The sequence below is a fragment of the Salmo salar genome, chromosome 03, assembly GCF_965601325.2.
Source record: "Salmo salar chromosome 03, fSalSal1, whole genome shotgun sequence".
Lineage (NCBI taxonomy): Eukaryota > Metazoa > Chordata > Actinopteri > Salmoniformes > Salmonidae > Salmo > Salmo salar.
The window spans coordinates 3,938,190-3,955,427 of NC_138293.1; the positions used below are offsets into that span (position 1 = coordinate 3,938,190).

A 17,238-nucleotide genomic window follows, 5' to 3' on the forward strand; every position below is an offset into this window, starting at 1 on the left:
TAACCAGTAGTTCTTCATGAAGAGGTTTGGCCACCTCTAACCAGTAGTTCCCTATGAAGAGGTTTGGCCACCTCTAACCAGTAGTTCTCTATGAAGAGGTTTGGCCACCTCTAACTAGTAGTTCTCTATGAAGACGTTTGTCCTTCCCTTTCTTTATACACTGAATTGTTGAAAGAAATACAAAATAAAAGCCTGTGCACCGCAGTATGTCTAGAACCAGGTGCTGGTTTTTGCAGGAACAAGTATGTATCCATTTTGGATGGGCTTTGAATCGTTTAGGCACACTGTCTGTGAACTTTGAACTCTCTGTCTACCAACCAGGTGGAAGAGGAAGATCTTAGCCTTGATGACAATGTCCTGTTGGATGAAAACTTTGAGGCTGGGTACGAGGGCGGAGAAGAGGAGGAGGAAGAGGAGGAGGAAGAAATGGAGGAGGAGGAAGAGGAGGAGGAGGAAGAGGAGGAGGAAGAAGAGGAGGAGGAGGAAGAGGAGAGCACCAAGATGAAGATTCTGGGTCGCGTCGCTGCCGTGGCGTCCAAAGTGAAGGAGATCATTGGGAATCTGATCAGCACCGCAGGGAAAGTGGTGGTCACCATACTACTAGGACTAACAGGTCAGTGTCTTTCAGTGGTAGAATCAGCCTCCAACTATCTTACTGTGTACCAACCCTTTTTTATAACTGTTATTATATTTAGTGAAATAGTGAAAATAGTGAAACCAGGGCCCAGAGAGTTTGTATTTCTTAAATATGACTATAGTAAAAATAGGGCCCAGAGATTTTCTTAGTCAGGTCAGGTGGTCTGGAAAAACTTCTGGTCCTATCTGTTATATCTGAATGCTCACATCTCACCCACAGCGTAGCTTGCTGTATATAAACTTCTGGTCATATTTCTTATATCTGAATGCTTATTATTTTTTCTGTTTCCACCAGGTATAATTCTGCCCTCTATGACGTCGGCAGTCTACTTCTTCGTGTTCTTGTTCCTGTGTACATGGTGGTCGTTCTGTCGGACCTTCGACACCCTCATCTTCAGCTGTATGTGTGTCCTCATGGCCATATTCAGCGCTGGACACCTGGTCGTCCTTTACCTCTACCAGTTCCAGTTCTTCCACGAGTTCATCCCTCCAAAGGACAGCTACATCAGGTTAGATACTGGAACTTTCTTTCTTTTTAAATGACTGCATTAGGTGAGTTGCTCTACATGTACCCAGGCTGCCATGGTTCTAACTTTGTTTGATGACAGATCTTCAGTTGCTACTATGACTTCAGGGTGCACCACCTTGGATGGTTAGCATCGCTAACTATAGCATTAGCACCACCTTGGATTGTTAGCATCACTACCTATAGCATTAGCACCACCTTGGATTGTTAGCATCGCTACCTATAGCATTAGCACCACCTTGGATTGTTAGCATCGCTACCTATAGCATTAGCACCACCTTGGATTGTTAGCATCGCTACCTATAGCATTAGCACCACCTTGGATGGTTAGAAATGCTACCTATAGCATTAGCACCACCTTGGATGGTTAGCAACGCTACTAATAGCATTAGCACCACCTTGGATGGTTAGCAATGCTACCTAAATTATCAATGAACCTACCAGGTAAACACAGGCACCCTCATAGATATCATCCTAACCAACCTGCCCTCCAAATACATCTCTGCTGTCTTCATCCAGGATCTCAGCGATCACTGCCTCATTGCCTGCGTCCGTAATGGGTCTGCGGTCAAACGACCACCCCCTCATCACTGTCAAACGCTCCCTAAAACACTTCAGCGAGCAGGCCTTTCTAATCGACCTGGCCGGTGTATCCTGGAAGGATATTGACCTCATTCCGTCAGTAGAAGATGCCTGGTTATTCTTTAAAAGTGCTTTCCTCACAATCTTAAATAAGCATGCCCCATTCAAAAAATGTAGAACCATGAACAGATATAGCCCTTGGTTCACTCCACACCAGACTGCGCTTGACCAGCACAAAAACATCCTGTGGTGTACGGAATTAGCATCGAATAGCCCCCGTGATATGCAACTTTTCAGGGAAGTCAGGAACCAATATACACAGGCAGTTAGGAAAGCAAAGGCTAGCTTTTTCAAACAGAAATTTGCAACCTGCAGCACAAACTCCAAAAAGTTCTGAGACACTGTAAAGTCCATGGAGGGTAAGAGCACCTTCTCCCAGCTGCCCACTGCACTGAGGCTAAGAAACACTGTCACCACTGATAAATCCACAATAATTGAGAATTTCAATAAGCATTTTTCTACGGTTGGCCATGTTTTCCACCTTGCTACCCCTACCCCGGTCAACAGCACTGCACCCCCCACAGCAACTTGCCCAAGCCTCTCCCATTTCTTCACCCAAATCCAGATAGCTGATGTTCTGAAAGAGCGGCAAAATCTGGACCCCTACAAATCAGCAGGGCTAGACAATCTGGACCCTCTCTTTCTAAAATTATCAGCCGAAATTGTTGCAACCCATATTACTAGCCTGTTCGACCTCTCTTTCGTATCGTCTGAGATCCCCAAAGATTGGAAAGCTGCCGTGATCATCCCCCTCTTCAAAGGGGGAGACATTCTAGACCCAAACTGCTACAGGCCTATATCTATCCTACCTTGCCTTTCTAAGGTCTTCGAAAGCCAAGTTAACAAACAGATCACCGACCATTTCAAGTCCCACCGTACCTTCTCCGCTATGCAATCTGGTTTCCTAGCTGGTCATGGGTGCACCTCAGCCACGCTCAATGTCCTAAACCATATCATAACCGCCATTGATAAGAGACAATACTGTGCAGCTGTATTCATCGACCTGGCCAAGGCTTTTGACTCTGTCAATCACCACATTCTTATTGGCAGACTCAACAGCCTTGGTTTCTCAAATGACTGCCTCGCCTGGTTCACCAACTACTTCTCAGACAGAGTTCAGTGAGTCAAATCGGAGGGCCTGTTGTCCGGACCTCTGGCAGTCTCTATGGGGCTGCCACAGGGTTCAATTCTCGGGCCGACTCTTTTCTCTGTATACATCAATAATGTTGCTCTCGCTGCTGGTGATTCTCTGATCCACCTCTATGCAGACGACACCATTCTGTATACTTCTGGCCCTTCTTTGGACACTGTGTTAACAACCCTCCAGACGAGCTTCAATGCCATACAACTCTCCTTCCGTGGCCTCCAACTGCTCCTAAATACAAGTTAAACTAAATGCATGCTCTTCAACCGGTCGCTGCCCGCACCTGCTTGCCCGTCCAGCATCACTACTCGGTTCTGACTTAGAATATGTGGACAACTACAAATACCTGGTTAGTCTGGTTAGACTGTAAACTCTCCTTCCAGACTCACATTGAGCATCTCCAATCCCAAATTAAATCTAGAATCGGCTTCCTATTTCCCAACAAAGCATCCTTCACTCATGCTGCCAATCATACCCTCGTAAAACTGACTATCCTGCCGATCCTCGACTTTGGCGATGTCATTTACAAAATAGCCTCCAACACTCTACTCAGCAAATTGGATGCAGTCTATCACAGTGCCATCCGTTTTGTCACCAAAGCCCCATATACTACCCACCACTGCGACCTGTATGCTCTCGTTGGCTGGCCCTCGCTTCATATTTGTCGCCAAACCCACTGGCTCCAGGTCATCGATAAGTCTTTGCTAGGTAAAGCCCCGCCTTATCTCAGCTCACTGGTCACCATAGCAACACCCACCCGTAGCACACGCTCCAGCAGGTATATTTCACTGGTCATCCCCGAAGCCAATTCCTCCTTTGGCCGCCTTTCCTTCCAGTTCTCTGCTGCCAATGACTGGAACGAATTGCAAAAATCACTGAAGCTGGAGACTCATATCTCCCTCACTAACTTTAAGCATCAGCTGTCAGAGCAGCTCACAGATCACTGCACCTGTACATAGCCCATCTGTAAATATCCCATCCAACTACCTCATCCCCAATCTGTTATTTATTTTTTTGCTCCTTTGCACCCCAGTATCTCTACTTGCACATTCATCTTCTGCACATCTACCATTCCGGTGTTTAATTGCTAAATTGTAATTATTTCACCACTATGGCCTATTTATTGCCTTACCTCCCTTATCTTACCTCATTGGCACACACTGTACATATACTTTTTTTCACTATTGTATTATTGACTGTTTGTTTGTTTATTCCATGTGTAACTCTGTGTTGTTGTTTGTGTCGCACTGCTTTGCTTTATCTTGGCCAGGTCGCAGTTGTAAATGAGAACTTGTTCTCAACTGGCCGACCTGGTTAAATAAAGGTGAAATTAAAATAAATAAAAGTACCACCTTGGATGGTTAGCAACACTATCTATAGCTAGCGTTGCCGAGGTTAACCTTAATTTTCCTTCCATTCACTTGTCAGGGGAGAGGATAAGCCTTGGTTATGGTGTTGTGTCAACATGCTGCTATCTTATGTAAAAAGTTGCTTTCATCTTGAGAAGATCACCTTTGATATCAGTCGTGATAACTGTATCACAGATAAGAGGAGGAAAGTTATAGCTGTAAGAATGATAGCTTTAGGAATGATAGCTTTAGGAATGATAGCTTTAGGAATGATAGCTTTAGGAATGATAGCTTTAGGAATGATAGCTTTAGGAATGATAGCTTTATGAATGATAGCTTTAGGAATGATAGTTTTTAGGAATGATAGCTTTAGGAATGATAGCTTTAGGAATGATAGCTTTAGGAATGATAGCTTTAGGAATGATAGCTTTAGGAATGATAGCTTTAGGAATGATAGCTTTAGGAATGATAGCTTTAGGAATGATAGCTTTAGGAATGATAGCTTTAGGAATGATAGCTTTAGGAATGATAGCTTTAGGAATGATAGCTTTAGGAATGATAGCTTTAGGAATGATAGTTTTTAGGAATGATAGTTTTTAGGAATGATAGTTTTAGGAATGATAGCTTTAGGAATGATAGCTTTAGGAATGATAGCTTTAGGAATGATAGCTTTAGGAATGATAGCTTTAGGAATGATAGTTTTTAGGAATGATAGTTTTAGGAATGATAGCTTTAGGAATGATAGCTTTAGGAATGATAGCTTTAGGAATGATAGCTTTAGGAATGATAGCTTTAGGAATGATAGCTTTAGGAATGATAGTTTTTAGGAATGATAGTTTTTAGGAATGATAGTTTTTAGGAATGATAATTTTAGGAATGATAGTCTTTAACATTCATAGTTCATGTGACTCTTGGAAAGAGATAAGAAACATGTTTAATGTCGTTTTGTATATCGTGTCGTAAAATTATTCTAACCAGACATCGAATAATTAGTTAACGGATAAAACAAATAGACCCACTGCCGTGTTAATTTAAACAGATGATCATTTTGTTATGTTAATTGTTATGTTAATTTTCCATCAGTCTCTCTGATATCATCTGCTGTATTAAAAAACCTTGGCCTCAATGAGTTGATAACCTAACACCAATATATCTATGTGTGTATCCCAAATGGCACCCTATTCTCTATATAGTGCACTAGTTTTGACCAGGGTCCTAAGTGCACTATGTAGGGAATAGGGTGCCTGGGCCCTGGTCAAAAGTAGTGAACTAGATAGGGAATAGGGTGCCATTTGGGATGGACCATATGTCGTCTTCCACAGTATAGTTTCTTACCCTGCACCCAATCCAGCTCATTGTGTCACAGCTTACCTTGCCTGTGTTGTATTCAAACCTGGGTTCAAATACTATTCGAAATCTTTCAAATACTTTTAGTGTTTTCTCTGGCCTGCCTGGAGTGCGAAATGGGCGTTGTTTAGAATTCTCTTGGTTCCATTGCACCAGGAAATGGGCGTTGTTTAGAATTCTCTTGGTTCCATTGCACCAGGAAAGTGCTATCAATCTCAGGAAGTGTTGGAAAATATTTAGAATACTGCTTGAACCCAGGTCTGGTGCTGTGTTGTGATGTCCCTATGTGACAATAGGCCCCTGTGTCCTGTGGAAGTCCTAAATGTGTGTGCCGACAGAGGCCTGGCCTTGCCGCCTGGCTGACTGTGTGGCTGCCTGCCTGGCTGACTGTGTGGCTGCCTGCCTGGCTGTGTGGTGGTGCTGCCTGGCTGGCTGGCTGCCTGGCCTTGCCGCCTGGCTGACTGTGTGGCTGCCTGCCTGGCTGGCTTTGTGGCGGTGATGAGGGAGGGTGGTGACAGACTTAGCTTCCACATCGCTTCCTGCCCCATAAGCTCACAACAGACCAATCTGGAGTGAAGTTTACCCTATCTACAGATCTACGATCAGCTTCCCCTTCTCCAATTTTAGCCTTAAACATAAGTGGAGAAAATACAAAACTGATCTAAGATCGGTGTCTCGGGGCAACTTCAACCCATGCATTTAGATCGTCGAGGGGGAGTGAATGACCAATCCCATGCGTTTAGATCGTCGAGGGGGAGTGAATGACCAATCCCATGCGTTTAGATCGACGAGGGGGAGTGAATGACCAATCCCATGCGTTTAGATCGTCGAGGGGGAGTGAACGACCAATCCCATGCGTTTAGATCGTCGAGGGGGAGTGAACGACCAATCCCATGCGTTTAGATCGACGAGGGGGAGTGAACGACCAATCACATGCGTTTAGAGGGGGAGTGAACGACCAATCCCATGCGTTTAGAGGGGGAGTGAACGAGTGCGCACTTCAGGGGGAAGAGGGAGGAGATAGAGGAAGGAAATGTGGCTAATGGAATCAAATCAAATCTAATGTTATTGGGCGCATGCACATATTTATCAGATGTTATTGCGGGTGTAGCGAAATAAATGCTTGTGTTCCTAGCTCCATCAGTGCAGTAGTATCTAACAATTCACTACAATACACACAAGTCTAAAAGTAAAATAATTCAATTAAGAAATATATAAATATTAGGATGAACAATGTCGGATTCCGGAGTATATACTGTATAAACTCAGCAAAAAAAAGAAACGTCCCTTTTTCAGAATCGTGTCTTTCAAAGATAATTCGTAAATATCCAAATAACTTTACAGATCTTCATTGTAAAGGGTTTAAATGCTGTTTCCAATGCTTGTTCAATGAACCATAAACAATTAATGAACATGTACCTGTGGAACAGTCGTTAAGACACTAACAGCTTACAGAAGGTAGGCAATTAAGGTCACAGTTATAAAAACTTAGGACACTACAGAGGCCTTTCTACTGACTCTGAAAAACACCAAAAGAAAGATGCCCAGGGTCCCTGCTCATCTGCGTGAACGTGCCTTAGGCATGCTGCAAGGAGGCATGAGGACTGCAGATGCGCCAGGGCAATAAATTGCAATATCCGTACTGTGAGACGCCTAAGACAGCGCTACAGGGAGACAGGACGGACAGCTGATCGTCCTCGCAGTGGCAGACCACGTGTAACAACACCTGCACAGGATCGGTACATCCGAACATCACACCTGCAGGACAGGTACAGGATGGCAACAACAACTGCCTGAGTTACACCAGGAACGCACAATCCCTCCATCAGTGCTCAGACTGTCCGCAATAGGCTGAGAGAGGCTGGACTGAGGGCTCGTAGGCCTGTTGTAAGGCAGGTCCTCACCAGACATCACCGGCAAAAACGTCGCCTATGTGCCCAAACCCACCGTCGCTGGACCAGACAGGACTGGCAAAAACGAGTCGCGGTTTTGTCTCACCAGGGGTGATGGTCGGATTCGCGTTTATCGTCGAAGGAATGAGCGTTACACCGAGCCCTGTACTCTGGAGCGGGATTGACTTGGAGGTGGAGGGTCCGTCATGGTCTGGGGCGGTGTGTCACAGCATCATTGGACTGAGCTTGTTGTCATTGCAGGCAATCTCAACGCTGTGCGTTACAGGGAAGACATCCTTCTACCTCATGTGGTACCCTTCCTGCAGGCTCATCCTGACATGACCCTCCAGCATGACAATGCCACCAGCCATACTGCTTGTTCTGTGCGTGATTTCCTGCAAGACAGGAATGTCAGTGTTCTGCCATGGCCAGCGAAGAGATGTTCGATTAGGTTCAAGTCCGGGCTCTGGCTGGGCCACTCAAGGACATTCAGAGACTTGTCCCAAAGCCACTCCTGAAGTTTCACCTTCCAACAGGACAACGACCCTAAGCACATAGCCAAGACAACGCAGGAGTGGCTTTGGGACAAGTCTCTGAATGTCCTTGAGTGGCCCAGCCAGAGCCTGGACTTGAACCTGATCGAACATCTCTGGAGAGACCTGAAAATATCTGTGCAGCGACACTCCCCATCCAACCTGACAGAGCTTGAGAGGATCTGCAGAGAGGAATGGGAGAAACTCCCCAAATACAGGTGTGCCAAGCTTATAGCGTCATACCCAAGATGACTTGAGGCTGTAATCGCTGTCAAAGGTGCTTCAACAAAGTACTGAGTAAAGGGTCTGAATACTTATGTAAATATGATATTTCAGTTGTTGTTGTTTTTTTAAATGTGCAAATAAAATTATTAACTTGTTTTTGCTTTGTTGTTATGGGGTATTGTGTGTAGATTGATGAGGGGAAAACATGTATTTAATCCATTTTAGAATAAGGCTGTAACGTAACATAATGTGCAAAAAGTGAAGGGGTCTGAATACTTTCCAAATGCACTGGGCAGCAGCTTTTAAGGTGCTGGGTTGAGCATCCGGTTGGTAGCCGGCTAGTGACAGTGACTAAGGTTCTGGTCAGGGTACTGGTTGGTAGCCGGCTAGTGACAGTGACTAAGGTTCTGGTCAGGGTACTGGTTGGTAGCCGGCTAGTGACAGTGACTAAGGTTCTGGGCAGGGTACTGGGTGGTAGCCGGCTAGTGACAGTGACTAAGGTTCTGGGCAGGGTACTGGGTCGGGGCCGGCTAGTGACAGTGACTAAGTTTCTGGGCAGGGTACTGGGTCGGGGCCGGCTAGTGACAGTGACTAAGGTTCTGGGCAGGGTACTGGGTCGGGGCCGGCTAGCGACAGTGACTAAGGTTCTGGGCAGGGTACTGGGTGGGGGCTGGCTAGTGATGACTGTTTAACAGTCTGATGGCCTTGAGATAGAAGCTGTTTATCAGTCTCTCGGTCCCAGCTTTGATGCACCTGTACCGACCTCGCCTTCTGGATGATAGCGGGGTGAACAGGCAGTGGCTCGGGTGGTTGTTGTCCTTGATGATATTTTTGGCCTTCCTGTGACACCGGGTGCTGTAGGTGTCCTGGAGGGCAGGCAGTGTGCCTGTCTTCCCTCCAGGACACCAGGCACCACCCTCTGGAGAGCCTTGCGGTTGCGGGGCGGTGGAGTTGCCGTACCAGGCGGTGGAGTTGCCGTACCAGGCGGTGGAGTTGCCGTACCAGGCGGTGATACAGCCCGACAGAATACTTTCAATTGTGCATCTGTAAAAAATTTGTGAGGGTCATGTGACCAGTTATTACCAGTTGCAGGAAGAGAGTGAACAGGAGTAATATGGAGGGGCTGGGCGGTAACCGGCGGAAACCCGGTAACAGGCGGAAACCCGGTAACAGGCGGAAACCCCGTAACAGGCGGAAACCCCGTAACAGGCGGAAACCCGGTAACAGGCGGAAACCCCGTAACAGGCGGAAACCCCGTAACAGGCGGAAACCCCGTAACAGGCGGAAACCCGGTAACAGGCGGAAACCTTTAGTGCACATGGGCTTCATCTCAATTCTCTTGAGTAGCTTCCTCTACTCTCCTTGTCTCCTCTCCTTGTGTCCTATCCTTGTTTCCTCTCCTTGTCCATCTGCACTGACATAACAGAACTGGGCAAGTGAAAAAGACAAAAGCTGATAATATGACCTATTTCCACATAGGACGGAGGTGCAGACAGCAGCTATCTGACTTTGACTGTAAGACTGAAATCAATATTGTGTTTTGGACAACCAAAGGTTACTAATTGTAAATAATCGAATGTTCTGCTTGTTAGTTACTTCTGCTTGAATGTACCGGCAGGTAGATTGACAAATTTAAAAGACTAGGCCAACAAGAAACAGCCACAGTGCTTTACATTTTCTGTAACTTTTAGTCTTTACAAACAAAATGCGCATTTAAAATTGCCTCAACTATACCTCAAATGTATGTAACCTTTTATATATCGAGGTGCTGCAGGTTCAATAATATCTCTCTCTGTCTCTCTCCCCCTCCCCCACTCCCTCTCACTCCAGTCTGTTCGGCATCTCCTCCATCATCCAGACTGACTGCTCCTCTACATGGAGGATGATAGTTAACCCTGAGTTGGCCTGGCACCACTTTGTTAACCCCGTTATGCTGCTGCTGCTGTACTACACCTTGGCCACTCTCATACGCCTCTGGCTCCAGGAAGAGGTAGGTAACACCCTGGTATCTCTCATACTCCTCTGGTTCCAGGAAGAGGTAGGTAACACCCTGGTATCTCTCATACTCCTCTGGCTCCAGGAACCTATAGAGGTAGGTAACACCCTGGTATCTCTCATACTCCTCTGGTTCCAGGAAGAGGTAGGTAATACCCTGGTATCTCTCATACTCCTCTGGCTCCAGGAACCTATAGAGGTAGGTAACACCCTGGTATCTCTCATACTCCTCTGGTTCCAGGAAGAGGTAGGTAACACCCTGGTATCTCTCATACTCCTCTGGCTCCAGGAACCTATAGAGGTAGGTAACACCCTGGTATCTCTCATACTCCTCTGGCTCCAGGAACCTATAGAGGTAGGTAACACCCTGGTATCTCTCATACTCCTCTGGCTCCAGGAAGAGGTAGGTAACACCCTGGTATCTCTCATACTCCTCTGGCTCCAGGAACCTATAGAGGTAGGTAACACCCTGGTATCTCTCATACTCCTCTGGCTCCAGGAACCTATAGAGGTAGGTAACACCCTGGTATCTCTCATACTCCTCTGGCTCCAGGAACCTATAGAGGTAGGTAACACCCTGGTATATCTCATACTCCTCTGGCTCCAGGAAGAGGTAGGTAACACCCTGGTATCTCTCATACTCCTCTGGCTCCAGGAACCTATAGAGGTAGGTAACACCCTGGTATCTCTCATACTCCTCTGGCTCCAGGAACCTATAGAGGTAGGTAACACCCTGGTATCTCTCATACTCCTCTGGCTCCAGGAACCTATAGAGGTAGGTAACACCCTGGTATCTCTCATACTCCTCTGGCTCCAGGAACCTATAGAGGTAGGTAACACCCTGCCGCTTTCAAGGAGCGGGACTCTAACCCGGAAGCTGATAAGAAATCCCTCTATGTCCTCCAACGAACCATCAAACAGGCAAAGCGTCAATACAGACCTAAGATTGAACCGTACTACACCAGCTCCGACGCTCGTCGGATGTGGCTGGGCTTGCGAACCATTACGGACTACAAAGGGAAGCACAGCTGAGAGCTGCCCAGTGACACGAGCCTATCAGACGAGCTAAACTACTTCTATGCTCGCTTCGAGGCAAATACCACTAAAGCATGCATGAGAGCACCAGCTGTTCCGGAAGACTGTGTGATCACGCTCTGCGTAGCCGAAGTGAGTAAGACCTTTAAACAGGTCGACATTCACAAGGCCGCAGGGCCAGACGGATTACCAGGACGTGTACTCAGAACATGCGCTGACCAACTGTCAAGCGTCTTCACTGACATTTTCAACCTCTCCCTGTCCGAGTCTGTAATAACTACATGTTTCAAGCAGACCACCGTAACCTGCCTAAATGACTACCGACTCACGTCTGTAGCCATGATGGGCTTTGAAAGGCTGGTCATGGCTCTCACATCAACACCATGATCCCAGAAACCCTAGACCCACTCCAATTTGCATACTGCCCCAACAGATCCACAGATGATGCATTTTCTATTGCACTGAGTTTGGAACTCAGTAGTGAGTGTTGCAACCGAGGACAGACAATTTTGACATGCTTCAGCACTTCAGCATTCGTTCTGTGAGCTTGTGTAGCCTACCACTTCATGGCTGAGCTGTTTCCACTTCACAATAACAGCACTTACAGTTGACCGGGGAAGTTCTAGCAGGGCAGACATTTTGACTAACTGACTTGTTGGAAAGGTGGCATCCTATAAAGGTGCCACATTGAAAGTCACTGAGCTCTTCAGTAAGGCCATTCTACTGCCAATGTTTGTACAGAGGACCATGTTCTACCAACTGGTCTACAGAGGACCATGTTCTACTAACTGGTCTACAGAGGACCATGTTCTACTAACTACAGAGGTCCATGTTCTACTAACTGGTCTACAGAGAACCATGTTCTACTAACTACAGAGGTCCATGTTCTACTAACTGGTCTACAGAGGACCATGTTCTACTAACTACAGAGGACCATGTTCTACTAACTGAACTACAGAGGTCCATGTTCTACTAACTGAACTACAGAGGTCCATGTTCTACTAACTACAGAGGTCCATGTTCTACTAACTGGTCTACAGAGAACCATGTTCTACCCACTGAACTACAGAGGACCATGTTCTACCCACTGAACTACAGAGGACCATGTTCTACCAACTGAACTACAGAGAACCATGTTCTACTAACTGAACTACAGAGGACTGCAGTCTATGATGCATATGAATGTTCACATGACAAGGAAAACCTCTGGGCTCTAACCATAGTCCATATTGTTGCTGTGTTGTTCCACAGGGGTTGGTCGCAAAGTCCAACGAGACATCTTTTGACTACATCTCCACCCTAGACTCAGTGGAAAATGGACCGGTCCGCCAGGACCTGTACTCCACCCCACAGTATGAAATGGACCAAATCAATAACATTACAGGTGAGTTTTTACTGTACAAACACTGGACAAAAGTCTATTCTCGTAAGACACGTGCTGTGAGTAAACTCACTGTAACATTTTGAATATACAGGCAGAGTATATGGGACGACTGAAATTATAATCGGAAGCACGATTTATGTTCAATTATTTTTTTAAATGTTATTTCGGCATTATTTTGTTAAACTGGGCCCTGGTCAAAAGTAGTGCATTATATAGGGAATAGACTGCCGTTTGGGATGCCACCTTATCTGCTATATATCCTGTACTATATCACCCTGTATATACTGTACAATATCACCCAGTATATACTGTACTATATCAACCTGTATATACTGTACTATATCACCATGTATATACTGTACTATATCACCCTGTATATACTGTACTATATCACCCTGTATATACTGTACTATATCACCATGTATATACTGCACTATATCACCCTGTATATACTGTACTATATCACCCTATATATATACTGTATATACTATACTATATCACCCTGTATATACTGTACTATATCACCCTATATATACTGAACTATATCACCCTATATATACTGTATATACTATACTATATCACCCTGTATATACTGTACTATATCACCCTATATATACTCTATATACTATACTATATCACCCTATGTATACTGTACGATATCACCCTGTATATACTGTACTATATCACCCTATATATACTGTATATACTATACTATATCACCCTGTATATACTGTACTATATCACCCTATATATACTGTATATACTATACTATATCACCCTATATATACTGTACTATATCACCCGGTATATACTGTACTATATCACCCTGTATATACTGTACTATATCACCCTATATATACTGTATATACTGTACTATATCACCCTATATATACTGTACTATATCACCCTGTATATACTGTACTATACAACCCTGCATATACTGTACTATATCACTATATATCCTGTGTATACTGTACTACATCACCCTGTATATACTGTATATTCTGTACTATATCACCCTGCATTTAATGTACTATATCACCCTGTATATACTGTACTATATCACCCTATATCACCTGCATTTAATGTACTATATCACACTATATCTCCTGTATATACTGTACCATATCACCCTGTATCTCCTGTATATTCTGTACTATATCACCCTGCATTTAATGTACTATATCACACTCTATATACTGTACTATATCACCCTATATCTCCTGTATATAGTGTACTATGTCACCCTATAGCTCCTGTATATATTGTACTGTATCACCCTGTATATACTGTATTATATCACCCTGTATATACTGTACTATATTACCCTGTATATACTCTATATTCTGCACTATATCACCCTGCATTTAATGTAGTATATCACCCTGTATATACTGTACTATATCACTCTATATCTCCTGTATATACTGTACTATATCACACTATATCTCCTGTATATACTGTACCATATCACCCTGTATCTCCTGTATATTCTGTACTATATCACCCTGCATTTAATGTACTATATCACACTCTATATACTGTACTATATCACCCTATATCTCCTGTATATAGTGTACTATATCACCCTATAGCTCCTGTATATATTGTACTGTATCACCCTGTATATACTGTACTATATCACCCTGTATCTCCTGTGTATTCTGCACTATATCACCCTGCATTTAATGTAGTATATCACCCTGTATATACTGTACTATATCACTCTATATCTCCTGTACTATATCACCCTATATCTCCTGTATATACTGTACTATATCACCCTGCATATACTGTACTATATCACCCTATATCTCCTGTATACACTGTACTATATCACCATGTATATACTGTACTATATCACTCTATATCTCCTGTATATACTGTACTATAGCACCCCGTATATACTGTATTATATCACCCTATATCGCCTGTATATACTGTACTATATCACTCTATATATCCTGTATATACAGTACTATATCACCCTGTATATACTGTACTATATCACCCTGTATATACTGTACTATGTCACCATGTATATACTGTATTATATCACCCTATATCTCCTGTATATACAGTACTATATCATCCTGTATATACTGTACTATATCACCCTGTATATACTGTACTATATCACCCTGTATATACTGTACTATATCACCATGTATATACTGTATTATATCACCCTATATCTCCTGTATATACAGTACTATATCACCCTGTATATACTGTAGGTGTTGTACTATATGAAGTATCTGTGTCTTTATCTCAACAGAGAAGGATGGAGGACTGTATGCCTTCAGTCCAACCCTGCGAGGAGAGACTGCTGGGATGGAGGGAGCGGAGGAGGGGAAGGAACAGGAGGAAGAGGAGGAGGAGGAGGAGGAGGATGAGGGCAGAGTGAATGCTGTTGTAACAGTGTTCAGGTTCATTATGAAGCAGAGCTATATCTGTGCTCTCATAGCCATGATGGTGAGTAAACACAGTGACTGGTCCCTCTGGTGACTGTGGTCCATCTGGTGACTGTGGTCCCTCTGGTCCCTCTGGTGACTGTGGTCAAGTCAAGGCGAAAGAAAGCACCTGTGTGTGTGTGCGTGTGTGCGTGTGTGCGTGTGTATGCTCACATCACATCTAAAGAAAGCACCTGTGTGTGTGTGTGTGTGCGTGTGTGTGTGTGTGAGCGTGCGTGCGTGCGTGCGTGTGTGCGTGTGTATGCTCACATCACATCTAAAGAAAGCACCTGTCATCTAATAAAGGACCAGAAGTGTTTACTTGATTGTGATTGTAGGAAGGCCTAGCTATGCTTTTGTTTTGAGTCACTGTAGATTGAGGTTTTGAGGCCTTCCCAGCTAGCACATTTGGTTCCTTGAAAGTTGTGGGAATGTACGTTTTTGGTTTCACAATTGGTTGTGGGAACAAAGCTATACGTTTCCCGACCGGTATAAATTGAAAGTCTTTTTAAACATTCTGAGAACAGAAGTGAACATTTCGCCAGTTCTGGGAACGTTTATTTTTAGTTTGCAGGGAGGATCTGAGAACACTGGTTTACTCTGGTTCCATGAAAGTTTCCTGGGAGGTCTTATTAAAACTCAGACAATGGACATTTTAGTTTTTTAATAATTTCCTTAACTTTCACTGAATCTTTCAATAAGAGTTTTTTTCTGTGATATTTTATTTTAGTATTTTTTACCTTTTTTAATTGTCTTTTATGTCAATATACTGTATCTATTTTATTGTACTTTTACCCCTTTTTATCCCCAATATCCAATTGGTAGTTACAGTCTTGTCCCACTCCTGTACGGACTCGGGAGAGGCGAAGGTCGAGAGCGATGCGTCCTCCAAAACACGACCCTGCCAAGCCGCACTGCTTCTTGACACACTGCTAGCATTAACCCGGAAGCCAGCCGCACCAATGTGTCGGAGGAAACACCGTACAACTGGCGACCGAAGTCAGCTTGCCAAACCCTCCCCTAACCCGGATGACGCTGGGCCAATTGTGCGCCCCCTCATGGGTCTCCCGGTCAGGGCCGGCAGTGATACAGCCTGGGATCGAACCCGGGTCTGTAGTGCAGTACCTTAGACCGCTGTGCCACTCTGGTGGCCCTTTACTTTTTCTTTACAATTGAACAAAAACATACATAGACAAAAACATACATAGACAAAAACATACATAGACAAAAACATACATAGACAAAAACATACATAGACAAAAACATACATAGACAAAAACATACATAGACAAAAACATACATAGACAAAAACATACATAGACAAAACATACATAGACAAAAACATACATAAACAAAAACATACATAGACAAAACATACATAGACAAAAACAACTACATGGCCAAAAGTATGTGGACATCACTTAAAATTTTTGGATTCGCTATTTCAGTCACGCCCAATGCTGACAGGTGTATACAATTCAGCACACAGCCATGTAATCTCCATAGACAAACATTGGCTGTAGAATGGCCCGTACTGAAGAGCTCAGTGACTTTCAACGTGGCACGTTCATAGCATGCCACCTTTCCAACAAGTCAGTTTGTCAAACTTCTGCCCTGCTAGAGCTGCTCCAGTCAACTGTAAGTGCTGTTATTGTGAAGTGGAAACGTCTAGGAGCAACAACGGCTCAACCACGAAGTGGTAGGCCACACAAGCTCACAGAACAGGACTGCCGAGTGCTGAAGCAAGTAGCTTGTAAAAATCGTCTGTCCTCGGTTGCAACACACACTGCCTCTGGACGCATCGTCGTCCCAAGAAGTGTTCGTCGGGAGCTTTATGAAATGGGTTTCCATGGCCAAGCAGCCGCACACAAGCCTAAGATCAACATGCGCAGCAGTGGAAACACGTTCTCTGGAGTGATAAATCACGCTTCACCATCTGGCAGTTTGATGGACGATTCTGAGTTTGGCAGATGCCAGGATAATGCCACCTGCCCCAATGCATACTGCCAACTGTAAAGTTTGGTGGAGGAAGAATAATGTTCTGGGGCTGTTTTTCATAGTTCGGTCTAGGCCTCTT

The 17,238-nt window shown here is 44.4% G+C and overlaps 1 protein-coding gene across 1 annotated transcript in view; it reads left to right on the plus strand.

Annotated features, from left to right (window-relative positions):
• Nucleotides 1-350: 350 nt before the first annotated feature.
• Nucleotides 351-17,238, plus strand: part of LOC106596600 (piezo-type mechanosensitive ion channel component 2) — a 138,152-nt gene continuing 121,264 nt past the window's right edge. The window contains exons 1-10 of the mRNA XM_082973020.1: nucleotides 351-613; nucleotides 932-1,145; nucleotides 10,125-10,332; nucleotides 10,429-10,434; nucleotides 10,531-10,536; nucleotides 10,633-10,692; nucleotides 10,843-10,902; nucleotides 10,999-11,064; nucleotides 12,576-12,708; nucleotides 14,987-15,183. Coding sequence (XP_082829146.1) covers nucleotides 427-613; nucleotides 932-1,145; nucleotides 10,125-10,332; nucleotides 10,429-10,434; nucleotides 10,531-10,536; nucleotides 10,633-10,692; nucleotides 10,843-10,902; nucleotides 10,999-11,064; nucleotides 12,576-12,708; nucleotides 14,987-15,183 — 1,137 coding nt within the window. The 5' untranslated portion in view covers nucleotides 351-426. The remainder of the gene's footprint in view (nucleotides 614-931; nucleotides 1,146-10,124; nucleotides 10,333-10,428; nucleotides 10,435-10,530; nucleotides 10,537-10,632; nucleotides 10,693-10,842; nucleotides 10,903-10,998; nucleotides 11,065-12,575; nucleotides 12,709-14,986; nucleotides 15,184-17,238) is intronic.